The sequence below is a fragment of the Callorhinus ursinus genome, unplaced genomic scaffold (assembly GCF_003265705.2).
Source record: "Callorhinus ursinus isolate GAN/ISIS: 27379988/994484 unplaced genomic scaffold, GSC_fseal_2.0 scaffold15, whole genome shotgun sequence".
In the NCBI taxonomy this organism is placed as follows: Eukaryota; Metazoa; Chordata; class Mammalia; order Carnivora; family Otariidae; genus Callorhinus; species Callorhinus ursinus.
Window position 1 is genome coordinate 41,807,878 of NW_027397077.1, and position 27,066 is coordinate 41,834,943.

General features: G+C 47.0%; 1 protein-coding gene and 1 long non-coding RNA gene across 7 annotated transcripts in view; one reads left to right on the top strand and one right to left on the bottom strand.

The window, feature by feature from the left end:
* Positions 1 to 1,823: 1,823 nt before the first annotated feature.
* Positions 1,824 to 21,268, bottom strand: LOC112834041 (uncharacterized). Of its 2 annotated transcripts, XR_003210772.2 has the most exons (3): positions 21,211 to 21,268; positions 17,718 to 17,872; positions 1,824 to 4,231 (listed from the first exon to the last, which is right to left on the bottom strand). It is a non-coding gene; the product is annotated as an uncharacterized lncRNA (long non-coding RNA). The 2 variants fall into 2 exon arrangements; XR_012380963.1 differs by lacking the exon at positions 21,211 to 21,268 and having other exon boundaries at positions 17,718 to 17,954.
* Positions 21,269 to 21,284: 16 nt separating this feature from the next.
* Positions 21,285 to 27,066, top strand: part of TSEN2 (tRNA splicing endonuclease subunit 2) — a 67,945-nt gene continuing 62,163 nt past the window's right edge. For 4 of the 5 annotated variants that reach the window (XR_012380958.1, XR_012380959.1, XR_012380960.1 and 1 more), the window contains exons 1-2: positions 21,285 to 21,413; positions 26,754 to 26,955. Coding sequence is in view for 2 of the 5 variants with exons in the window: in XM_025885458.2 (XP_025741243.1) it covers positions 26,767 to 26,955 (189 nt within the window). In the remaining 3 variants the exon portion in view is untranslated. Of the gene's footprint in view, positions 21,414 to 22,235; positions 22,595 to 26,753; positions 26,956 to 27,066 lie in introns of those variants that run through there. The other variant, XM_025885459.2, reaches the window with a different exon arrangement.

A 27,066-nucleotide genomic window follows, 5' to 3' on the forward strand; every position in this document is an offset into this window, starting at 1 on the left:
GTCTCCCGGCTGGGGCTGGGTCCCACGCAGCTTGAGCAACGCCCCCGGCAGTTGCTCCATCGGCCAAGCCGGGCGGTGATGCCCCAGGGTGGGGTGTTGCACCACGTTCTTAGAAAGCTGCCTCTGTACATGCAGTGCCATTTGGGGCCTGGACTGGTTTTTTTTTTTTTTCATCACTGTCTTTTTCACTTCCAAATTTCTGAGGGGAAATTGGGAGACAGTGATGTGGTGAAATGATCATTATTAGCCAACTTTCCCCAAGAACTTACTCCGCGCCCTGCAGTGTGCTAAGTGCCTTGGTCTAAGTGATCTCGTGGAACGCACACACCAACCCCCTCAGACAGGTGCTATTCTTCTGCACACGAGCCCGTGAAGAAACTGAGGCCCAGAGTGGTTGAGCAACTTGCCCATGGTCACACAGCGGATAAATGGGGGAGCCAGGATTTGAGCTTACACTGCCCGGTTCCGGGACCCTTAACCACTATTGGCACTGCCTCCCATAAGTGAAAAGAACCTGACTTTGAAGTCAGGCCGCTCTGGAGTCGAATCTCAGCAATGCTGCTGGCTTACTCCATGTCCTCAGCAGGGCCCTTTCTCTTCTCTGGGCCTCAGCTTCCCCATCGGTAGAGAAAGTGGATTAGAATAGATGACTGGGGGGCGCCTGGGTGGCTCAGTCATTAAGCGTCTGCCTTCGGCTCAGGTCATGATCCCAGGGTCCTGGGATCGAGCCCCGCGTCGGGCTCCCTGCTCGGCGGGAGGCCAGCTTCTCCCTCTCCCACTCCCCCTGCTTGTGTTCCCTCTCTCGCTGTGTCTCTGTCAAATAAATAAATAAAATCTTAAAAAAAAAAAAAAAAAGAATAGATGACTGGCTCTCAAATTTTCCTTTAGCTGAATGCTTCAAGCAGGGATCGACTGCAGACAGGCATGAGAGAACCTCACAGGGTGACGGGAACATTCTAAAACTGGATTGTGGTGATGGTTGTACAATATCATAGATTCTCTAAAAAGCCTTGAATTGGACACTTCCAGTGGGTGAATTTTATGGTATGTAAATTATACCTCAATAAAGCTGTAAAAAACTGGAATAGTTTATAAAACCACAATACTCAGTCCCCAGTACCCCACAGGACTGTTCGAAAACGGTAGGCTGTGTGGATTCTGGATGACCTCAGACTCTGACCTTCTGGAATCCTGAGTTCATTTTTAGCACCTGCCTTGTGTGGATTGCTCTGGTGATGTGTGGACAGGGATTCTGTCCTCTACATTGTCAGCCTGGCCCCAGCACAACACCTGGCCCGCCAGAGGTGCCCAACGAGCATTATTCCATGAATGACAGACTGAGGAGTAACTTGTACATTTTCACAACGGTGGGCCAGACTTCAGGCTGCTTGGAGGCAGGAACTGTGTTTTCCTTTCCAAACACCCAATTCCCAGCACAGACCTCATACAAAGTAGGAATTTGGTTGTGGTTTGTTGAATAAATAAATGAGTGAATGAATAAACAACCCAGTCCCTGCTCATGAGACAAACTGAGAAGGCAAGATGTCAATGTATATATACAGTCGTCCCCCCTTATCCACAGTTTCATTCTCCATGATTTCAGTTACCCACGGGTCAAGTGTGCTCCTGAAGCAGATGATGCTCCTTCTGACATATCAACAGATCAGAAGTGGCCTAGCGCTAGGGCACAGGACCTACGTCATTCCCCTGACTTCGTCTCATCACGTGGGCATTTTATCATCTCAAATCATCAAAAGAACAAGGGTGAGTACAGTACAGTAAGGTATTTTGAGAGACACCATCACATAACTTTAATTACAGTATATTGTTATAATTGTTCTATTTTATTATGGTTGTTGTTAATGTCTTACTGTGCCTAATTTATAAATTAAACTTTCTCATAGGTATGTATGTTTAGGAAAAAAAACACAGCATGTGTAGGGCTTCAGGCATCTACTGAGGGTCTTGGAACATATGCCCCATGGATAAGGGGGCTACTGTGTGCACACTGTGTATGACTGAGGATGCGTCAGTTGTAAGTTACAACTGTAACTTTAGGGCGAACGAAATTGACTGGGAAGGTATGGGGATGAGAGCCTGCAGATCACACCGTGCAAAGGATGGGTCAAAAGCAGTTCCATGGGTCTACGCAGCAGAACCGGCTCATCTCTTTAGGAAACCTCTATGGGATGAGGCAATCGGAACCATCTTCAGTCCTTGGGTTATCCCCCTTTGAGATTCAGATCCCAGGAGAAGAGCATCTGATTAGCTTGGCTGGGATCAGATGCCCTCCTTTAGCCAAAAAGAGTTGGGCACTTGTACTGACAGTCTATAAAGACTGTGTTTAGTGAGGGCTGGGGGAGGGGCTCAAAACCAAACCTGGGTTCTGATTCTGGAAGAAGAGGTAAATGCTGGGCAGATCAAAACAACCAATCTCCGGAGCACCTGGCTGGCTCAGTAGGTAGAACGTGTGACTCTTGATCTTGGGGTTGCAGGTTCAAGCCCCATGTTAGGTGTAGAGATTACTTAAAAATAAAAATCTTTAGAAAAAAAATACCCACCCGAAAGTTCTGTAACAGCAAAAGAAGAAAATGAGAGTTGAAAGAATTAATAGAGATGCCACCAAGGCAGGTAAGCACAGAACCAAAACTGTGGGGCTGCCCCTGAAAGCCATGGCGGGCAGGGGTCAGAGAAGCCAGCGGGCAGTGGGCTAAGATGTTAAGGAGAGCTGGGACAACTTATAGTTTCTTCTGTTTTTTTCTTCTACTAAAACTCTTGGCTAAGCTACTCACTACTACTGATAGCCATCTCTTAACAGCAGGGCCATTTCCTGTCTGTTCTGGAAAGCTCAGGAGTCCAGTGGCTTTGACTAAGTGGTCTGAGGAGAACTATTGTGAGCAAGGTGCCTTGACGCCCCCTTGGTGCCTTCCCCGGAGGCATCTGCCGTGTAGCCCTAGCTACAGCCACTAGCTCCGGCTGGCATTTCAGAGGAAATGGGAAAAGAAAGAATGCTCTCCAAACTCCTTCTGGGGCACCTGCTCTCTATCTGTTCTCTGACGTAATGCTTGCAGCTGGTCTGCAAGCTGAGCATGATTAACACCATTTGTCAGTCGATTAACACCATTTGTCAGTCGAAGCGACTGAGATTGATGAAGTGACCTGCCCGGTGACAAGTGGCAGGGTTGGGATTTGAACCTAGGACCAGGGAGCTCCAAAGACCCTGCTTGACTGCTGTACTATGGGCCTCCCCAGTGGTCGGTTCAGCTTAGACACATCATGTAAATTCCCTGGGTTTCCCCATCTGCGAACCAAGAAGCTAAAAGCTAAGTGAGAGGGTCGTGTCCTGCCCTAATTCAGAAGCGTCCCAGACGGCCATGGGTGGGTGCAGCCAGCGAGGTCTGGGCCCACACTGAGTGCCAGCAAGAGATGACTGATTGAAGTGGCTTTCAGCAGAGAAGCGAGCCCATCACAGGCTGGAGGCGAGACCTAAGCATGTGAGTCACCCCCACCTCTCCCTGCCACCAGAGGGGACGGGGACAACCCATGTCTGGTCTCCTTGGCCCCCTACCCCCACCCTCAGGGGTGTCTTAGAACCAAGGCACAGACTCCACCGAGATTAGGAGTACGTGCTCAGACACACACAGACTTTGCAAACAATGCAGGGAAATAAAGTTCTCACAGGAAACATCATACTGACTCACGACAGACCCATCCATAAAACAGACTCCTGGTACCTGGGGCCGGCTCAGAGAGCAGCGGCCTGGGAGATAGCGGGCCCACTCTCTCCTGGACCCCGGAGGAAGTGGGTGCCGCCGGGAGAGGGGGGGTGGGGGAGGGGGAGGGGAGGGGAGGGCAACTTCCCCTGCCTGCTCTGACGCTGGCCTGGGATCTGAATTATTTGTCAGAAAGAGAAAAATGGTTATTTTTTAAAAGAAGCACAAGTCCCAGAGCATTATAGCCTCTTCACCTTGTCACAAGAGCTCTGTTGCAGAAAAACCTCTCTTAATGCCGTGCTATTTTGCAAGTCATTTGCCATGCCAGTGCAGAAAACATTACAGTCTCCAGAGGCCTGTGTCTCCATCGGTCCTTGCTTAGCAAAGCAGGCTTGACTATTGCCAGCGTGGAAAGACATTTTGATCCAAGTCTGTATTCAGATTGGAGAAGGTAGCTTGGTGCATCTTTGAGACATCAGGCGGACAGCTGTTACTTGTGTGGAGCCTCAGTGCTTCATCTGAAAAATGGGAATAGTCATGAGAACAAATGTAAGAAAATTTATGTTTACTACATGGCGCAGTGTTCGTTTTCCTAACCCGCTGTGAGAAGCAGCCTGGAAAAGTGACTTGGGAACCTGAAGACCCTCGTCCAAGTCTTGACCCTACCCTTTCTTAATCCTGGGAGCCTTGGCAAGCCTGGGCCTCGAACGTACCTCGATTTCCAACTCTGGAAAAGCAAAGGCTCTGACCGGTCCTGACCTGACCAACTCCCAGCGTGCGACATAGCCGTGAGGAGAGCTGGGTTGTCAGCCAGGTTTCGGACAATGGATCATGAGGGCTTGAGTACCAAGGAGATGGAGGCTGGAGCGTTTGGGTTGTTCCAGGCCCAGCTGAGCCCTGGCTATTTTCCCATCCTAGAATAAGAATGACACGTGGTGTCCAGGATCTGCCCTGAGGGTGAGGAGGGTAGACAGCCCCCTCTCGTTGTGGAGAATGAGTTGGGTGACCACTGGGAAGGATTCGTACCCTCCTTTAGGCCCTGGCCAACCCTAGCCTCCCCTGGGAGTGCTGCCCGGGACTTCCAATCCCAGGTACACAGCATGGTGTTGGCACATCACACGTCCTCGGGTCACACGGGGGCACTGAGGCCCTGGTGAAATCACACCTAGCCCTGCTCTCGCCATCCATTCCCCCTCATGGCGACCAGGGTGCTCTCTCAAGAACATACTCTGACCAAAACCCTGTGATGGCTGAGGCCCAAGCTCCTTATTTTGGCCCTCAGGGTTCTCTGGGATCTGGCCTCCACGGAGCTCAGAAGCTTCCCTCCTACTATTTCTCTTAGCCACACTATGCTCTAGACTCACTTAAGGACCCACAGTTTCCTGAATCTGTGTGGTTTCACATTTCAGTGCCTTATGCATGCTCTTCTCACTGGTAGGTTGTTCCTTCTGTTATCTTCTAACAAACTTCTATTCATCCTTCAAAGCCCAACTTCAATGTCCTTTTCTGTCAGATAGCCCTAAACCGTCTTCCAAACAGTTTTTCTGTGCCCTGTCCATCTCTCTGTCATAATAGCTATCACGCCGTCCTATCATTTACTTCTTTATAGATCTGTCTCCTGCTTGGGATCACAAGCTCGGTAGGTTAGGAATTGATTTCTGAGTACTTTGTCCCAAACTCTTAAAATTTCCTCACCACATTTGGGAAATGTCTCTCCCCAGCATGGCGATTGCTGTTTAAGGAATCTTGGAGGGCACTCAGATTTACAACCAAATGTCCTTCAAGCGAGCCAGCTGTGCCTGGAAGCTTTAGTAGCTTGTTTTTCTATCAAATAGATGCTGAACAGGTGTGCAGTGCTGGTGTCCTAATGGCAGCTGGTGCATGGCTGCATTTTTAAAAGGTTTTAATGTGTAACTGTTTAATTCTTCCCAGGGAGATATTTTCTAGGCGATAGAGATATTTTGTAAATAATACACTTCCTTTGTGTTGGAGGTAAAGCAGGGAATGAAAAGTCAACCCCCCAGAAGTATAAGCGCTCTAACAGCCCCTAAGTCAGCTCAGAGGATGAGAAATAGGATGCATTTAAGCCCTCAGGAATGAATGCCCAGGGATGTAGATCTGTTAGGCAGTTGTCTGGAGCACTTCCTAGAAATCTTGACCTGTCGCTGTCACTAGGGAAGGCTAATTAAAGGAAATCAAAGACCAGTAGCCAGGAGATTCCAATGTGCTAGAAAAACAAAGGCAGCCAACCAGCAAACTGCTAAGTCAGCTCTCTGCTCTGCCCCTGTCCGGCTGCCGTCCCACCCACCCAAACACTCTTTCTTTTCTGCACCTGATTTTCTACTACCAACACCTATTTTGTCTTTGTTCACCTCAAGGGAGAACATGCCGGGCCAGAGGGCTAACCGGGGCGGTTCAGAACGAGGATGGGGGGATGCAAATTAAAACTATGAGACACCTCTATTCCTCCGTGAGAATGACTAAAACTAAACAGACTGACCTTAGCAAATGTTGGTGAGGATGTGGAGCAACTAGAACTCTCCTACACTTCTTTTTTTTTTTTTTAAGATTTATTTATTTATTTGACAGAGAGAGAAACAGCGAGGGAGGGGACACAAGCAGGGGGAGTGGGAGAGGGAGAAGCAGGCTTCCCACCGAGCAGGGAGCCCCTCGGCGGGAGCCCCATATGAGACTCAATCCCAGAAACCTGGGATCATGACCTGAGCTGAAGGCAGATGCTTAACGACTGAGCCACCCAGGTGCCCCTAGAACTCTCCTACACTTCTAATGGGAATGCAAAAGGATGCGGTACAGCACTTAATATAAGGTTAAATATACACTTTACCATATGAGGCAACCATCCACTCCTAGGTACTTTCTTTTTTTTTAAGATTTTATGTATTTATTGAGAGAGAAAGAAAAAGAGAGAGAGAGCCTATGTGAGCAGGAGGAGGGGCAGAGGGAGAGGGAGAGAGAGAATCTCAAGCAGACTCTGTGCTGAGCATGGAGCCCAACTCGGGGCTCGCCCAATGCAGGACTTGATCTCAGGACCCTGAGGTCACGACCCGAGCCAAAATCAAGAGTTGGTCACTTAAGTGATGGAGCCACCTAGGCTCCCCATAGGTACTTTCAAAAGTGAAATTAAAAGGTATATCTACTCAAACACCTGTACATGAATGTTCAGAGGAGCATTATTCATGTAAGCCAAAAAGTGGAAGCCACTGAATAGTCCATCAACAGGTAAATGGATCAACAAAATGTGGTCTGTCCATATGATAGAATATTATTTGGCCATTAAAAAAAAAAAGAGAGATGAAGTATTGATAGATGTTATAACATGGATCAACCTTGAAAACATAATGCCAAGTGAAAGAAGGGAGTGACAGAAGACCACATATTGTATGATTTCATTTACATGAAACGTCCAGAATAGGCAAATCTGTAGAGACAGAAAGTAGTTAAGTGGCAGCCAGGGGCCAGACGGAGGAAGAAAAGAGGAACGACTACTAATGGGTAGGGCTTTTGTTTTGGGGGTGCTGAAGATGTTCTAAAATTGACTGTGGTGATGGTCGTACAACTCTGCAAATATAGTAGGGGAAAAAAACAATCGCACGCTTTAAAAGGGCAAATTGCATGGTATGAGAATTATATCTCCATAAAGCTGTTCCATGCGCTCATACATACACATGGCGGTGAGGATCGTGACTCAAGCCCAAAACAAGCACTCATGCAGTGGGCGGAGTCCCATAATTAGACCTGCAGATGGGATCCAGCCGTGGGATCTTGTTTGGCCAGCAGCATTGAAAACCTCATTGGATCTCTTTGCCTGTAGGCTGGGCACGTGCTCGCCAGTCCTCGGTTAGGTGCACAGGATTTACCAATTACACAATCTGTGTTGCTTGATGTGTCCATCCCTGCATCAGGTCGGGAGACCCTTGGGTACCCAGGGCAGCAGGGACATGGCCCTGACCTAGACTGAGCTCCTCTAGAAGCCACTGTACCTCACACTTTCACTAGTTTCACATCATGAGATGCCACAATGCTGGCGCATAGGGGTGCTGCATTTATGAACTCAGAGACAGACTGGGACAGGACCCCACTGTCAGTGTGAGATGGGTCTGATGTGCCGTTGCTCCTTCTTTGCACAATAGCAATAGTGGAAAGCATTTATGAAGTGCCTACCATGTGCTGGCACAAGTGTAAATCTTTGGTATGTAACATCCTTAATCCTGACCCTAAAGGGAGCATCCAGTACTAGCCCCCTGTGGAGCCACTGGTGATTGTACATCTTGCTCAAGGCCATCCAGCAATAAGTGGCGGAGTGGGGAGTGGAACCCCAGTGGGTCAGGCCCCAGGCCCACAGGTGGCCTCCTTGAGGTTACAGTGGCAGAGCCGGAAGGGGCCTGAAGTGTTACCTGCTCCTACTGCACCTGCATCCGGAGAAGGCAGAGGGTGGGGAGGACCCAGGGCTTTCCCAAGGGTCAGGCAGCCAGAGCCAGGCTATTCAGCCCCGTGACACTGGGGCCTGCCACACTGGCTGCAGATCAGGGGCACAAAGGTGCAGGGTATTCACCCTGTGACAGGCAGGAAGAAGGGCAGAGAAACACCACAGGCATTTCTGTCCTGAAGAGTTAGATGGGGGAAATTACCAGGCAGATAGGGGGCTTCACATTGATGGAGAGGATGTGAGGGAGGGAGGGAAGGAGGGAGGAAGGAAGGAAGAAAGGAAGAAAGAAAAGTCTTCTCAGCTCAGTAAATTTTGAGAAGATAAATGGTTTTATTTCTTGGTTGGTTGGTTGGTTGGTTGGTTTTCAGGGTCATCAGTAATGGGCAAAGCATAGGTTCAGTTGCCTGGTCGAAGTAATCCCTGAACTTTCTTACTGAAGAAAACCCTGGCAGCCAGGCATTTAGCTCCTGGAGATCCTGCCCTGCCCAATTCTTCTTTGACCTCCCACTGCATCTTCCTCTCTATGCCCATTTAACAGAGATTGAAGATCAAAATCTTGATTTTGAAAGGTTTATCCAGTTAAGCGGTATTGGGCTTGGCTCACTCTTCGTGATGGATACAGTTCATTTTCCTATGTACAACTCACTTTAAATTGTCAGGTAAGAAGCCCCAAATAAGTTCATGTCATTGCCAAGTAGTAAGAGTAAGAGTAGTGGGCATCACTGAGTGCCCACCACCTGCCAGGTACTGAGCAAGGCTCGGTGCACATTATCATCAAACCTCTCCATGGCCTTGCAAGGTAAGCTCTGCTTCCCCCATCTTACAAGTGAGCAACCTGTGGCTTGGGGAGGGCCATGTCCCAAGAGGGGCACATGAGTGCCAGCTCTTGAATTCTCCAATCTCTGAGAGTGGATGCTTTTTCTTTTTATCTCTTCTGGCCTTTGCTGATGCCCGGCGGTAGGGCTTTCTACAACTGGGCCAACCTTCCCTGTCTGACTTGTTAACAAACATGCCAAGTGGACTTATCAACCACTTATGCAGGTGGGTTACATGGGAAGTTCTCATTCATTTCATCTGTATTGGGGCCTAAACACAAAACAAACAGGAAACCGTATTCATTAAAAAAAAAAATGAATTCAATTGTATCAATCAAAAGAAGTCTGTAGATTTGTTTAAAAATGTATTTACAAATTCCTTCCTCCTCTGTACTTCATTAGTGCAAATGACATACTCTGTTCTGGTATCAGGGCTGGGACAGTTGCCTCCCAGCTGCTGTCTCTGCTTGCTGGCCATCCCACCGCTCAGTGATGCCTCTCTGGGCAGGGTGGAGGCCGTGTGCGGGCATGGTGGGCAGGGACGAGGGAGACCCGAGCCACTGGGGTTCATCAGGCATGCTCGTTCAGTAGCCATTTATGCAGGGCCTACTCCGGGAAGTGCTGTGAGGAAACCTTCGATAAAAAGTCAGGAGTGTGTAGAGAAGGGACAGGGCCTTTCTGTCTCAGGGAACCAGCAAGGCCGGAAGGTACGTAGGAACCGGAGGGGAGGACATTGTGAGGAAGGACACCCCAGGCTGAGGGCCGAACTTCTTTCTCACCATCACTGCGGCTACCCTGGATGGCCACATGCCAGGCTCTTTGCCAGACATTATCCACATTCGGTCACTGGATCCTCAGAGCAACCTGCTGAGGCAGCTACTACTCCCACCCCCTCCTTTCAGATGAGCAAACTGAAGCTCCAAGGGGTTAAGCCACTGCCCAAGGTCACAGGTAAGTTCCAGAAGCAGGCTCTGAATCCAGGTCTATTTGAAGCCAGAGCCCCTGCTCTTAGGTTGGTTTACCATTTTCAAAGAACTTTCAAATTCGCTATCCCATCTGATCTTCCTGTACCCGGAGTTTCTCTATGTCTCACCAACCTGTTGGCACAAATGAGTCACCCTACCCGTAACAGTGTGAATTTTACTTGCTCGGTCCTTCCCCCTCCCCTTGCTTGCCTGGGTTCTCTGGCCACCTGCAAAGCCTCACCGACCTCTGGCGAGAGTCCCCAGGGGGTGTCTACGGTCACCTTTTCCTCCACAGCTCCCCCATTCAAGTTCACTGCCCACTAAGGTTGTGGAAGGTCCCAAGCCCTCTGCCCAGATGTGCCCCCTTTGAGAATCCTTCCCCAGTAAGCCGAGCCTCAGGACCCTGCACCCAGCGTGTGACCTCAGCTACCCCTGGCCTCCCCCACCCCAGCCCCACCCCCGTGAGCCTTGGTTTTCTTATCTGGGAAAACAGAGAGGTTAGTTCAGTTCCACACATGTTCCCTGAGCAGTGGCTCAATGTGATGGTGAACCATGGAACCGAAGGAAGAGGGTGAAATCAGGCCAGGCCCTCGATAAGACACACACATAAGCAATTATACCCCCCAGCCCCATGCGTGGGGTGTTGGGGGGTTAAGGGCCACAAGGGAATCAGACTGTTGTGGGAAGGGCTGTTGCTGGCTGGGGAGAGGCCCATATGGCGGCCATTCACCAAGGCCTTAACATACACCAGATCCCGGGCTCAGAGTTTTGCCCGCATTAACCCATCTCATCCTCTCTCATAGCCAGTTGGGGCAAAGACCAGAAATTACCCCAGAATTAGAGAGGAAACTGAGGCACAAGATGAAGTCGTTCACCCAAGGTAACACAGCTAGTAAGTGGTGGCAGAATGAGGTCTACCAGCCCCGGGATCTTAATTTCTATCTTCATAGAAGTGGGGCCAGCAAACTTGGCTTTGTAGTCCTGCAGTCCTGACGCTGCTGGGCTCCATCCTTCCTATGGTATGATTCTTGGGCTAGAATGGCACATTGTTTCCCCATCTGCACGGGCAGCTGGAAGGAGAATTCCTGGAGCTCAAGTAAAGCCATGCGATCGTCTCCCAAATCACGAGACAAAACTCAAGTGGACAGTCAGTTGAAAGTTTTCCTCCTGTGCAGTTTTCAGAAAACTTGGGAGCCCTGTGTCCTTATTCCTGCTAGCTCTGAGCCTATGCTGATATTTGGCTGATCACTAATGATCATGACCATGAATTTCAGTGAGCACTGGCAAGCACTTTACACGCACTGTTTCATTTCATCCTCATGGCAACATGCGGCAGATATATGCTCTCGGTTTTACAGAGAAGAGAACCAAGGCTCCAAAAGGAAGTGTCTTTCTAGACATGACCCAGGCCATCAGTGGCCGGCCCTTGAAGCAGGCCCTAAAACCTGCCCTCCTAACCAGGACGTGTGGGTGGGTTTCCCAATTTCCCTTTTCTCAGTGGTTCTCAACCAGGGCTGCTCATTCGAAATACCTGGGATACTTTTTAGAAGACGGTGGCTAGGCCCATCCCAGACCAATCAAATCCAGCTCTGGGAATGGACACAGGTTGAAAACCTTCACTCTAGGACATGCCTGGTGTTCTCCCAAGAGCCTCAGTCTCAGCCTGAACTTCAGAGAGAATTGGATGGTGGGGGGGGGGGGGGGAGAAGTGAAGGTTAGCTGATTCTTCTTCCTCTCACCTTCCCTTCCATCTCCTCCTTTCCCAGCCCACCCAGGGACTGGCCTCCAGCCTCTCTCTTGATTTGAGACCCTTTGGCATTTGGGATAAGATTTCTATGTGGCCCCTACCGCACACAGTGCTTCATAAGCCTGGCACATAATAGGTGCTCAGTAAACATGTGGTGAACAGATCATGAAGAGACCCCTCCGGCTGGTCCTTCCAAGCAGATGAGATTGCATGGATCTGTTCTGTGGGAGTTTAAAGAACAGACACAATGGGAAGAAGACTTGCCCGCCCCAGCAGGTAGCACACGAGGGTGCCCCTTGCACCACCTCTTTCCCAGCAATATGTATTCACTTAAAAAAAGAAATCCTTTCTAATTTAATGGGTAGAAAACAATCTCGGTTTTGGTTTGAATTTACATTTCTTTGAATACTGGTGAGGATGAACATTTTTTTCAAGTGCTTCTTAGTCATTTGTATTGCTTCTTCTGTGAATTGTCTGTTCCCAATTTACTAATTTACAACGAGAAATGTAACTGCCAAGGGGACCGGATACACGTGTCCTCTAGCCAACACACCAGCTCCCTGTAGGCACACTCCTCGGGATGCCAAATTCTAATCAGAAGATGCTTGGTGAGCACAGAATGAGAAAAGGGAGGGGCTGGTTATGAGATTCCAGGATTTAAGGCATCAGGGCAAGCTAGACCTACCGCTGGGGTCCACAGAATCCTTGACCATGGCATCCTCCCTCTTTCTCTTCCGACTCCCTGGCTGCCCAGCTCTTCTGCAGATGGACCTTTCTTTCTTTAGTGACACTTAATACATTCATTTAGGGCTTCTTCTGGCTCAGGATCCCTCCTTGGTTGTACGCTTGAACTGTCAAGGCAATCTTCATCCCTAATCCCTTTGCCACCTTGGACCACCTTCCCATTTCCTGGGCATTTACAAAGTGTAGCTGATGGCTTCCGGGGTGCCTGCCCCCCTTGTTGTTTTGGAATTGCCCCCCTTCCATAAGTGAAAGCAGCTTCAGCGGTCTGCACCTTCCACATGAGGAACATTTATGTACTTGTGCCTTTTTCAATCCCTTCCTTAGACTCTCCTGGGGGTCTCGGACTTCCCCAGGGTTAAGATCCACGGCTATGGAGGACTCAGGCGTGGAAGGGAAGGGGTGAATAGCATCACCCAAAGAATAAGAACTCGAAGAACTAGAGAGAGGGGCTCCAGCTGGGTGTGGTCTGGAGGGTGCCCGGAGCAGGAAGGACAGATGAGATGTTGTTTAAGGGTGGAAGGAGACAGAGAATTTTAGGTGGGCAAGGCCTGGGTTTCTCTGACCTCAAAGGTGCAGCAGTCTCCTTCCTGGTGGCCCTCAGCCCTCTTTACCCTCCTCTACCCCAGGCCTCTAGAGTGACCCTCCTAAAACAAATCTGACAGAGCCACTCCACTCCTTCACTCCTTCCTGTGTGTCCATCACACGTGCGATAAACTCCAAATTCCCAAGGATGGCATTCAAAGTCTTTCACAGCCTGAACCCAACTTTACCTTCCAGGCTTGCTGCTTTTCCCCAGCAGACTGCTAGATGGTTCCTGAATATGCCACGTGTGTTCACACCTCCAGGCCTTTGCTTGGGCAGGGTCTTCTGCCTGGAATGCCCTCCCCGACTTGGCCAACTCCTCCTTAGTTTTTAAGACCCAGCACAAATGTCCACTACTCCCTAGAGTCTTTCCTGAGCCCCCGTCCTTCTTGAAACCCTTAACTGTGGCATTTACCACATTTATGAGATTGTAACTTCTCCAAACATCCTCCCTTGCTAGACCATGAGGACCCTGCCATCTAATACCGTGTCTGGTTTATCTGGGTGTCCTAACCTCCAGCATGGTGCCCCATGGGTAGGGCTGAATGAACGAGAAGATCTCTGTTTTAGACTCACTCGTTCTCTGTTGTAGACCATGTGGGGAGAATCAGGAGGTCCCAGCTCTGGTTCCTACCCTGTGGGGCCTTGGGCAAATTCTTTCTTCTCTCTAGTCCTCACTTCCCTTCTCTGCAGAAGGAAAACACTGGAACTTGACTATCTATCTACAAGTTGTTTATTAAGACTACCTCTGTACAGGCACTATTCTAGAAATAAACATAATTATATAATGTATTATATGTAATATAATGTATATAATGTATATAAATATTTCTGGTAGAATGAAAATATAAAAACAAAGTCCTTAAAGTCACGTGCAGTCTGGTTCTGGAACCCGGGAAGGCAGGACTAAGGCCTCTCAGGGGGCGTTTTAACTTTGGGGGAGCATTGTATTTCATTACAAGAAACATTATGCTGCCTTGGCCCCAAATAAGCAATGTGGTTAAGTGAAATAAACAGGGATGTGAGAGTCTGGCAGAGTGCATCTCAAATCTCAGCTCTGCAACCCTCCAGCTGTGTGAACTTTCACAAGTCGCGTCACGTCTCTGAGCTTTGAAAGTTGGAGATTATCCAGCTATCCCAGAGCGTTGCTGTGAGGACTCAGTCGGCTGTAGGACTCCGCGAATACTAGAAGTCCTTTCCTTTTACTCCCAAGGAATGTAAACTACAAGGAAAGGGATCTTGGACAAGAGACTCAATCCTTCTTAGCCTCAGTCTCCTCATCTGCCAAATAAGGGCTGCCAGGAGGGCTGATGTGAGGTGAAGTGAGACTGTGGGTGCAGACGACTTACTGGGGGATATTCAGTGAGTGTTAGCTTCCCTCCCAGCCCGGTAGTGGGGCATAAACTCCAGCTCCATCTTCTTGGGCGGAAAGCTTGAAACAAGGGATTCAGAGCTCTGGAGACGGCTGAGAAGGAAGTACAGTCAAGAAAAAGGTTCACAGGAACGATTTGCCTTCTCCCATCAGAAAGTGCTCTTAAACAAACAGCAAGTTTCCTCCATTAATAAGGCCTGTGGAATGCAGATGAGACTTTTTTCCTCCTCCTTTTTTGCTGATTAAGTTCCCCCAAAACCCCCTTAAGAATTTTAATAAGAAATGCAAAAATCAACAAAAGTCCTGCAAACCCTTTCCTGTTATTAAATAAAGGGAAAGTAAATATTGCAAATTGGACATATTTCATAAGAGGATGTTTTGTTTGGGCAAAAAAAAAAATGAGAAAGAAAAGAAAAAGCGATTTGCTTTCTGGCAGCAAGGACATGTCTTTGCTGAATTTTGGTTTCAAATTTGATGACTAGGGCATTATTCCTTGTTCGCCTGGAATTCAGGCCTTTTGACATCTGAGGCTGACATACCCAGGGGCAGGAAAGCCAGGTTTGGGTAATGATGGGCCTCTTCTCCCCTGTCTCCTGTGAGTAGAGTAGAGAGTTTTTCAGCCACCAGCCACCAAGGAAATTATGATCCTGAGCTCAGAGGTGGGCACTGTAAGGGGTCACACACAAGACAACAGCAACTTGGAACAAAGAATTTTATGAAAAAGAAGAAAACCACCAAATGTTCTCTGTACCTCCTTTTTAGGATAAGAGACCTTTTATGAGACCATAAAACATATTGTATCAATACAGCACATAGCCCTGCAGTCAGGTAGACCGGCATTTAAATCCTACCTTTGTCACTTCTTATCTGGGTTACCTTGGATAAATTACTTAACCTCTCTGACTCACTTTCCTCATCTTCAAAAGGGGAGAATAGAGGGACCCCTGGGTGGCTTAGTCAGTTAAGTGGCTGCCCTCGGCTCGGGTCATGATCCCAGGGTCCTGGGATGGAGTCCCACGTCGGGCTCCCTGTTCCGCGGGGTATCTGCTTCTCCCTCTGCCTGCCGCTCCCCCAGCTTGTGCACGCTCTCACTCTCTCTCTCTCTGACAAATAAACAAATAAAATCTTTAAAAACAAAACAAAAAAGGGGAGAATAGAAGCGTTCATTCAGAGGCATGTTAAGAGGAATAAATGAGTGGGGAAATGAGCCAATGCAAGGAAAGTCCTAGGCTCGCTATATACCATTATTTTGTGTAATATGCAAATGTAAAGGAAGAGGAACAAGAAGAATTCCATTTGTTTGTAGTTACTGATAGTTTGCAGAGAACATTAGCACTCATAACTCTACATGCCTGTCACCTCAGCCCCAGCAGATGGGCAAAGTGAGCATTCCCCTTCATTTGTGGTTGGAGCACCTGGTGCTGCCAAGTGGGTATGGCGCCCTCAAGGACACACTTTAAGAAATGGTCTGTAAACTTGAGGTCACAGAAAATAACCAAAGGAAAGGGAAGAAGGGAGAGAAACCAGAGGGTATGGCCATCTCCAGCCGAGGTTCCCACCATTCACGTAGCACTAGCTTCCCCCTGGCAGGGACGGCAGTCACAGCGTGGTGGGGACACATGGAGGATGCTGGGATGGGCTCTTATGCTGAAAATGCTTGTGCATTGGACTCCACATTCTCATCACAGAGCCTAGGCCTGTTCCTCCTAGGGTCAGAATCTGTCTGCCACTTCCTCTGATCCCCTTCTCCCAGGTTCTCTCAGACCCAGAGGACTGGCACCTGCCGTCATCAAGTTGTTGATGCTAGACAGGAAAATTATTTTGGCTTTGTGGTTTTCTATCTTTGTGTGTATTTGTTTATCTGAAGCATCTTTCTGTGGAAAAATTAAAATCGATGAAGAAATACTACAAATAATTGAAAAATTACCTATATATTCCCACCCCATATTTGCTTCTAGTTTTTTTTTGTTTTTTTTTTTTAAGAAACAAAACATAAAGCTAATGTCCCTTTATCTACTACCCAAGTCCCACAGATAACTAATGAATTTGGTGCACATCCTCCCTGTTACTTTAAAGAATTTATTTATTTATTTATTTGAGAGAGAGAGAACACAATGGGGGGTGGCGAGGGGCAGAGGGAGAGCAAGAGGGACGAGCCGACTTCCCGCTGAGTACAGAGGCCAACGCATGGGACTCAATCCCCAGACCCCAAGATCATGACCTGAGCCAAAGTCAGACACTTAACCCACTAAGGCACCCAGGTGCCCCCTCCCTGTTACTTTAAAATAGTTCAGTGTACCTATATGTACATTCAGTATTTGATATTGTTTGGGATTTTTTTTTATTTAAGTAAATGGTATCATAGGATTCATATTGTTCTGCATCTTGCTTTTTATCACCAAACATATTTTTGAAATCTATCCATGTTGATATGTATGTAAGAGCTAGTTCATTCCTTTGAACTGCTGCATAGTATTCCACCATATGAACCTTTTATACCACATTTTATATGTCCTTTTCTCCAGGAATGGTCATTTAGGTTATTCCCCCTGCCTTTTTTTTTTAATTGCAAACCATCATGCCTTGATAAAACAACAACAACAAAAACTCTGCATGTGTCTCTTTGAACATCTGTGCCCCAGATTCTCTAAGGAATTTCCCCAGAAGTTGAATGTGCTTGACTGCTAAGAACAGAACAGAAGTGGCCACACCTGGGATCCACATCCCCCTATGGTGCTTCTTCCCTGCATGACCTTGGACAAGTCATTTCATCTCTCTGAATCTGTTTTCTGTGTGATAATCCCTAACTCGGTGGGTTGTTGTGAGAGAATTAAGTGAGACTATCTCGAAAAAGCCGCTGGAACAGTGCAAATTGTAGGGGCCACGTAGCTCTCATCGTTCTTGTTACAGATTTTTCTAGCAACCGAAGAAAAATAAAAAGGCAATGCCCAACCCTTTGCACAAGGAACCCTGGGCCCAGCAAAACAATGCCTCAGGGTCTGGCCCAACCCACCTTACCATATGCTGTCAACTCTATCCCTGGGCCGGGCCTGGGGTCCGCTTGCTCGGGAATTGAGCAAGTGTACCTCTCAGCATCTCGGTTTCCTTGCCTGTAAAGTAGCGTACCACCTGCCTCAAAGGGCTGGTGTGAGGCTTAAAGGCTAAATAATAAAGGGAGGGCACAGTTAGACTGTGCCCTCTCCTGTTCATCCACGACCCTCCTTCAAAGCTGTGAGATGACCCGAGCTCTCATCTGGACAGGCAGAACTGGCAGGACTTCAGAGCTAGACTGTCCCTGGTTTGACTTTTGTTTCACAGCTCTCGCATTTTACCTTGCGGATGCTTGTGAGTCAACACGCGGAGGTTTTGCGGGGTCCGCGTACTTGTCTTTCTCTCTGGAAATCGGTGTCCAGGAAAGGCTGGGCCGTTGAAATTTGCTAAAATACCTCCATCTAGTGGGCTCGCTGAAATACTGCAGAGTTCGGCGCTGTCTGGGAAAAACAATGGGGCGACAGCTGGGGCCGCCCTGCCCTGTTCAGAAACGCCGGTGGCTCCCCATTGTCTGCGGGGTAAAGTCCAAATGCCAAGCCTGGAATTCGAGCGCCGGCACAATTGGGCCCCGCCCTGCCTATCGGACCTTATCATTGCGGCGACCTCCTGCCCGGCCAGGCCCAGCTCCTCCCCGCCAGAACCTTAAACCCACACCTGCCTGGTACACGGGCCTGCCCTGTGCCCCAGCCCACTGTCTCCCGCCTCCTCACCACTCTCCCGAAGCTAAACCTCCTTCCAGGCTCAGCTCAAAGGCCACCTCTTCCCGGAAGACCCTTCAACCCATCCTGACCTGACACCAACGCTTGCTGTTAGTTATTTTTGTATTTCCATATTTAAAGCTGCGTTTTGTCAATGCACTGCCCTCCCGTGTCCAACATGATTGATTTAAATGATCCCCCGCCCTGCAGTCCCGTGGATCTGGATCCTTATCTGGCCTTCACTACTTCCCAGCTCTGAGAAGTTGGAAAAGATAGGGAACCTCAAAGGTTGAAATAGAGGTGAGAGCACTTACCTCACAGGGCTGTGGTGAGAATTAAATAAAAGTGGATGCAAAATGGCCAGCCCATATAAACACCCAATAAATCATCGGTAGATTGGTCCAGTTACATATAGAACACGTAATTGAACTTGAATTTCAGATAAGTGATTTTATATCCCAAATATCCCAAATATTACATGGGGGTTCTGTGTAACATTTCACAGATAAATGATGTTAAGGATTATTGTTCATTTTGTTAGATGTGCTAATGATATTGGGGATATACACACACACACACACACACACACACACAAATTGGCAGATTCTGCATTTGCAAAAGCAGCTACTGGCTAACATTTATTTGTCATGCCAAAATCAATATTCACAGCACTTATTCATTCACAGACATGCACATGCATAGAGTAGAGAAAAATTCGAGTATCTCAGTATGCAAGTTCCCAGCTAAAGTCAACAGTCAACACACTCTTCCGATCCCAGCTCTCATATTATATAAACAAGTTTGCTTTTGGCGATTTCCTTAGTACCACATTTTCCTCATATTTGTGCTTTCTGTTGATTTCACTGCTTAAAATGGACACCAAGCAGAGTGAAGTGCTGTCTAGTGTTTCTAAGCCAAGAAGGCTGTGATGTGACTTACAGAGAAAATACCTGTGTTAGATAAGCTTCGTCCAGGCATGAGTTACAGTGCTGTTGGCTGTGAGTTCAATTGTTAATGAATCAACAGTAGATATTAAATACAGTGTCTTTAAACACAAAGTAAGGTTATGTACTGATCAGTTGATAAAAATATTGTGGCCAGAGTCTGGCAGGAACCTAACTCTGTATTTCCCCATGAGCAATGGTTCAGTATTCACTGATTTGGTGTTCATGATGACTCTATAGAACTACTGTGAATTATGAGAATCAACTACATATTATTTCATATACATGTATATATAAACATCAACTGTGCATATGCATATGAAAATACCTAATATGCAATAAAATTTAAATATCTATTAGAGATACATACTGCAATATTATGAGTGACATTAAACAACGTCTAGAATTGTTTCAAAATATTCCAGAAGAGGGATAAAGGTATATATAAGGAGAGTATAAAAGAAACAAGATAGCAAAGGTTGAAGATTGTGGAAGTGATGATTTATTAGAATATTCTCTCTACTTTTGTGTTTGAAAATGACCATTACAAAAGGTTTAAGAAAACAGATTGAGGAGAAAATCTTGGGGGAAGAATCTCTTACCCAGTAGCTTTCGCTCTGGACACTCTGTGGGGACAGGGCTCCCAATGATGCCACCTGAGATCTCATTATGGATGAATCCCAAGCCCTTGAATACAGAGTACCAGGCTGAGAGGTTCAGGAGACCCGGCTGTAGTCTTGGCCCCACCTCAGACTTGCTCTGCTACCTCTGGCAACTCACAGTGCCTCTGAACCATTTTTCTTACCTGTTGAATAAGGAAATTGAATGGGACAACCTCTGGGTTGCCCTGCATTATTAAAACCCTCATTCTAAAACCAGTATTTCCTAAATTGGTATGTTCTGGTATAATATTACAGCCTCCGGCCGGCTCTCTCTCTTCCCTGCCCCCATTCATCCTGATGCCACTATTCTGTGAACCTTGCTGAAGTTCTTTTTTTTTTTTTTTTGCAACACTCTAACCAAGAAGCTATTCTAATTTTGATTTATCTAAATCTAAGTCGAAACTCAAAGCCGAGCAGTTAAGGCCTGTGCAGGCAGACCATCCACTGAAGCCCTCTGGTTAAGAAGGACCAGGAAACAGGGACAACACAGGGTGCACCAGACAATTGCAGAAACAGAGGAAAGTCACCCAAGCCAGTCGAGGGAGGCAAGAGGAAGTCTCCTGGAGGAAGATATAAGAGCTGAGGCCCCGGGGGGGGGGGGGGGGCAGGAATTACAGCTGCAAACAGAAGGGAGAAGGATGTTCCTGGCCAAGGCAAGTGTGTGTGAAGCCCCAGAGACAAGAGAAGTTTGGGAAAGGCTCGGATTTCGAAGCCCATCACACCAGCCCCGAGTCCCTCGGGCATTATTTGCCACCCCTCCCCGTCACCACCTTCCCCACCTGCCCAGCATGTGTGGGATGTGTGCTGGGGACCCTGGGGTTCATATCTGGAAAAGTATATTTCGGACTCCCTACTAGACCTCTTTTAAAATAACGAGGTCAGGATTAACTTTTACACTTCCCCCACACCTTTTTGTTTTGCTCATCCGGCATAATTCTAACGACCCACTTTTCAGTAGAGGAAACTGAGTCTCAAAAAGATTTAAGACACTCAAGACCACCCAGCCGGTGAGGGGGACGGCGGGGATTCAAATGCAGCTCTGACCCCTGGCTATTTTGCCCTTCATACTGCACAGGGCAGCCAGGGCACACAGGAGCTTTTTAGTCAGGTGTCTGCGAGAGGGCGCTTCCTTACAGGTTCCGGGCATGCTGCAGCTTATACATCTACACTTGAGAAAGCTGAGGTCAGCGTCAGGGCTAAGCTTACACACCCATTTTTTTCAGGACGAGGTCATACAATAAAATCTGGTCGCCTCAACTCTCCCACCCCCACCCCCGCCCCGGGACAGACTCCAAGTCTTCATGCCTGGGTTAGAGTCTCGTTTCCACTACCTCCTAGCTATGTGACATCCGACAAGTAACTTAGGATCTCATAGGTAAAATGAATCTTGTGAGGATTAAACGAAAGTGGCATCTGAGCAGGAGGCTGTCCGTACAATTACGGGGAAGGCAGGAAGGAGAACTCACTTACACCCGCTTAAGGGCCAGCAGTAGACACAGAAAACGCGACTTCAGGCTCTGCGCAGGCGCTCTCCGCAAAGACCGGGCAGGCGCTCCCGAGAACTCTGCGGCTGCGCATTCGCCTGGCTTTGCGGCCGCACTGCTTGACGGCGGCAGTGACCGCCCTTCGGCCGGCGTTGCCGGGGTAACGACGAGCGCGTGGGGCTGAGGAAGGTAAGGCGCCGGGGCGGGCAGCGCGAGGCATCCCGTGGCGCTGAGCGTGGTGGCCGCGTCTCGCGGTGCGAGAGGAGACGTCGCCTTCTCCGAAAGCTCTCAGGAGCGGGAGCAGAAAGGGCGTAGAGAGTTTCCCACGGTTGCACAGCCACCCCAGAGTAGGCCGGGCGGGGGGAGCCAGGCTTCCTGGTTCCACCGGAATTTGCTCCTCTCGCCTTCTCCGAGCACCTGTAGCCCTTTGCACTTTTCTTCGTTCTTTCCAAAGAACAGGATGCCACGTTCAGTGCTGGGGGCTGGGGACGTCGAGGTGTACCGGATACCGTCTCTGCCCGAGGGGAGCCTCAGCCGCTAATGCGGTTGTTTCGGGGCGGGGGGGCACGCAAGGAAATCCACAGAGGGATGAATTAAGACAGGGAGTTAGGAATTTGGTGGGCCCTTAACACTTTCTGGCTTGTGTGCAGTCATTTATTGCAGTTGCAGCTCCCGTCTGGCTAGCATTTTGCACATGACAGGCCCAGTACGAGGCTCCTTCGCCTTCGCACAGTTACCCACTGAATCCTAACAACAGCCTTCAAAGGGCTATCGTTTGTTTATGTGGCTTGTCTCAGGTTCTAACTTGAAAGCTCCCCTGGGGCTGGATTGTTTGCCTTGTCCCTTTCATCCTTGCCTCCCTAAGCCCAGGAGGTACACCGCTGGAGCTTCAAACATTTTTTAATTGGGAGAAGGCGAGCTTTACTGGGTGGGAGGTTTTAACCAGATTTTGGCAAGGTGTTTCCAGGGGGTTGGAAAATTAAATGGAGTTACCTTCCTCATTTTTGTTTTGTTTGGAATAAACATTTACTGAATACCTAAACAGTGTTAGCTTGTCTGCTCAAGGGAAGAATAAGGAACAAGCCCTGCTTTTGATAGTAAAGTAAACGTACTTAATGCTCCTTGTGTCTGGAGTCAAGTATGCCCTGGTTTGGGAAAAGAAAAGCAACAATCCCTTAACAGGTGCATAGCACTCAGCCCCTCTGCGTCCCTTTCCTGCTTTGAACAATGGGAATAGTAATAGTACTTACTTAGGGCACTGTTGGGATTAAGTGAGTTTGAATAGTCTATCCTGTCACCAGTGGTTGGCAACTTTGGATACATGTTGAAATCACCTGGGTCCCACCCCAGAATTTCTGATGTAATTGCAGGTAAGTTCTGAGAATTAGGAGTTTTAAGATTTCCCCAGGTGATTGTAAGGGCAACCAAGCTTGAGAGCCACTATTGTATACCACCCCAAGTTAATTAATCTCTTTTCAGTTCTTATTCCCTGCTTAAGCCTCTGCACTGACTCCAAGTCTAAACCAGCCTTCGTATTCCAAACCCCTTGACAATTGGCCCAGTCATTCCTATACATACGTGTGTGCTTCAGACATCGGTCCTCTTTAAGGCCAGTCTTCTTACAGTTCTATGTCTTCATGCAATGGGGCTTTGGGCAAATGATTGGCCCTCTCTAGGCCTCAGTTTCCTTGTCTTTGAAAGAGGATAGTAGTATGTGTGTGTAGCATATGGTACAGTCCATGCCTGGAGTGTCGTACCTACCAATGATGATTACCTCTTCGAATTTTATTCACATTCCACATCTTACGTTATGCTGTTCTCCTATCATGGCATTAAAGAAACATATCTTAAATGCCTATTACAGATGTGGAGAATAGTGAATTCAGTCCTGTCTCCCCTGCTTTGCCTTTCAAGTTCAGCACAAGACAACTCCTTCAAAAAACCATGAAACTAGAGATCATTTGGTTTGTCCTATTGAATTTTTTAAATAACAGCTTTATTGAGGGACCATTCACATACCGTAAAACTCACCCTTGTAAAACGTACAATTCGGTGATTTTAGTATATTCACAGTTGGGCAGCCATCACCACCACTGCATTCCAGTTTTAAAACATTTTCATCACCCTCAAAATTAATCTGTACCTATTAGCAGTTGCTCTCCATTTCTCCCTTCCTTCAGCACCTGGCGATCACTAATCCACTTTGTGTCTCTATGCATTTGCTGTTGTGGACATTTCGTATTAATGGTCTCTTAAAATATGTGGTCTTTTGTGACTGCTTTCACTTAGGGTAATGCTTTCAAGCTTCATACACACACTGTAGCATGTATCAGCACTTCGTTCCTTTATTGCTGGTAATCCATTATTTATGGATACACCACATTTTGTTAATCCATTCATCTGTTGATGGACATTTGGGTTGTTACCACTTTTTCTTTTTTTGGCTATTATGAATCACTGTAAACATGCAGGTATAGATTTTTGCATGAACATGTTTTTAGTTTTTTTATATCTGTACCAAGAAATGGAATTGCTGGATCATATGGGTATTCTGTGTTTAATAATTGAGTGACTTCCAAACTTTTCCAGTCCTGTTCAATTTGAAGATGAAGAAACAGGGCTCAGAGAGCTTATGTGGGTTGTGCATGGTCACGTGATAATAACGGTGGGTTTGCATATGTAGGAGGCCCATGAGCCAGATTCTTGAAGCCTTTTCTGCCACATGGGCAGAGGTAACACCAGATCACAGACTTTGAGGTTTTGTGGAAAACAGGGAATGTTTTGTGGCAGGAACCTTTCTGTCACACACACTTGGGTTGGAATACAGAGTGCCTTCAAGTGTCCTAGCTCATTCTTGCTTTTTTTTTTTAAAGAGTATAGCAGTAATCTGAGGGAAAAATTCCAAACCAGGCAATTAAAATATAACTTGTTCGAGAGAATTTAATTGGAAGTTCTTGAAGTTAGCCATTTAACATTTTCTCTTTTTTAAAAAATTCCAAATGTAGCCTATACAAGTTAAATACTAACCAGAAGTTATAAAAGTGAAAAACCTCATGAAAGTCCAACTTTTTCCTGGAAATGCCTAGAAAGTTTCTCACTAGATTCCAACATCCTGCCTCAAAAAAGCCAACACAGTATTGTTTAAATTTTAGAATAAATTGCTGTTTCTTCTTTTTTATTGCTGTTTCTTCTGTTGAATACCAAATGTGATCATTGGCTTGGATTAAGGGATAAATCAGCAAGTGAAAATTTAGTTAAAATGCTCTTGAAAGAAAATCTAATTGTCCATTAACATGCGACATACATAGTTTTGTTGTGAATGCTTTACAGCAATGTGTGTGTGATGGGGGTATAGAATCATGCTCAGTATGTAATTCCATTGAGGGATCTTATTTAAAAATTATTCTAGTGTTTTGCTGCTTAGCATACTTTTTTTTTAAGATTTTATTTATTTATTTGAGAGGGAGAGAATGAGAGATAGAGAGCACGAGAGGGAAGAGGGTCAGAGGGAGAAGCAGACTCCCTGCCGAGCAGGGAGTCCGATGCGGGACTCGATCCCGGGACTCCAGGATCATGACCTGAGCTGAAGGCAGTCGCTTAACCAACTGAGCCACCCAGGTGCCCGCTGCTTAGCATACTTGGTTAATTCTGTGAAGGTTCCAACTTGCTGATTCTTATTTTTCATAGTTATCTTTGTAATTGATTTACCAATTTCTATAACTCTCCCTTGGTCTGTGTTTTCCTTTGTCCTCATCTAATTCCTCAATTTCTTTGAGAGGGCAGATAAAGGTATCATCACACATTGGACAAGGCGTTCAGTTTCTTTTTAATGGTCACGAACCCATAAAACCACTTACCTTCCACAGTTTCGGCCACTGTCACTGTCTGTTTCAGGCTTGGTTTCATCCATTGCCCAATGGATGCTCGTATTAAGTGCAGGAGGCATTATAATAAGCAGTCTTACTTTTTTCTCTGGATCCATGTAGATGAAACATGTGATAGGGCTTCACTGTATTTTCAAGCACCAGATCTGCTCTCCGCTTAAATCAAGCCGGGTCCAGGACAAAGGGAGCAGCAGGTTCAAGTCCTCCCTCTCATTCCAGGGCGTCTGTTGGGAGAGTGGAGTGCCTGGCCCAGACTCTTGCACTGTTTACATTTCCCCCCCGTGCATGTGGTTGAGTTAGTCCTAAGTTAGATATGTGTGCTGTGGCTCTGTTTCTTTATCACACAGTGCACTCAACTTCATTTCCTTCCTTTAGCCATTATGAAATTGCAGCCTGTTGTGTTACCTTCAATTTGCTTTCGTGTGTGTTATGTGCTTGTTTTGTCTCTTCAGATTGAGTATAAGGCCTGGAAGGGAGAGGTAGTGACTTTGGCTTCCTTTACTTCCTCAATGCTGAGTGCACACTGGCGCAGGACTGAGACAAGGACAGTCTTGTCTAAGTAATTCCATAATTATCTGGAACGCTTTAGCTCCTAACCTTGAGAAATAGTGGGCCTTCAGACAAAGGGGGACAGATGCTGCCTGTGCTTGCAGCAGAACCCAGCGAGAAGAGTGTAACAGGCTTTGGAATTCAGCAGACCTGGGATCATCCGAATGGGCCTTTCACAGACTCTCTCTGACCTGAACCTGTTTTCCTCATCTGTAAACCAGAGTTTGTAGTGCCCACCCCATAATAATAAAGCAAATACACAGATGATGCTCATTATGTACCTGGTACTCTTCTAGGTCCTTTAGGGGGTCTTAACTCTAAGATAGAGTCTGTTTTTAATCCTTACTTTGCAAATGAGGAAACCAAAGCACTGAGAGATGAAGCAACTTTTGCCCCAAATCACACAGCTAGGACATAGTAAAGCCAATTCAGTCCTGGCACTCTGGCTTTAGAGTTCCTGCTCTTTGCCACTTATATTTCGTGGTACATAACAGATCCTGAAATGATAACTGTTTCTGTCATTGTTGTTACTTATTACTTTACCTTAAAAATTAGAAGATGAATTGACCTAATGTTTAGAATGTATTTTAAGGTCCTTTTTTGGGAAAAAAAAATACTAGATTTAATTCTTTGAGAAACAGTGTCTCTTTTGGCTTTATCTTTATATCACCAGCACCTCTGATTATCACCAGGCCCTGGTACGTACTCAGTAAATGTCTGTTGTCTGAGTGAAAGAATGGGAATAATCCTAATAAACAGGAATCCTATTGTGCTTGCTATTAGACTTTTGCATCGCATTATGACTTTGGACATGCCACTAGGCCTCAGTCTTGTCCACTATAATCAGAAATATTGCCACTGACTTCTTGGGCATGGTTTTGGGAATTGAGATATTTTAGGTGGTTGGGATTTGTAGTGCTTGTACAAAATGTTCTCATTAGTCTTTCTTTTAGTCCACTCCTTTTAAATATTTTATTTTTCCCACAGATTGCAAAATTTTCTGAGCGTAGAGATAAATGCACCCCCATTTTTGATCAACATAGTTATGGATTGGCTATCTGTTTCTTTCTCCTTATTATACTCTTTTAAAAAACAGCTACCCTTGAGAAATGGCAGAAGCAGTTTTCCGTGCCCCAAAGCGGAAAAGAAGAGTGTATGAGAGTTATGAATCTCCACTGCCCATCCCTTTTGGTCAGGACTGTGGGCCTAAGCAAGACTTCAGAGTGTTCACAGCAGAGATGATAAACAACAATGTAATTGTGAGGAACGCAGAAGATATGGAGCAGCTCTATGGGAAAGTAAGTGCTGGTGGCTTTGGCATGGCTACTTCTGACAGAACTGAGCCAGCTGGGGCACCTGGGTGGCTCAGTTGGTTAAGCGACTGCCTTCGGCTCAGGTCATGATCCTGG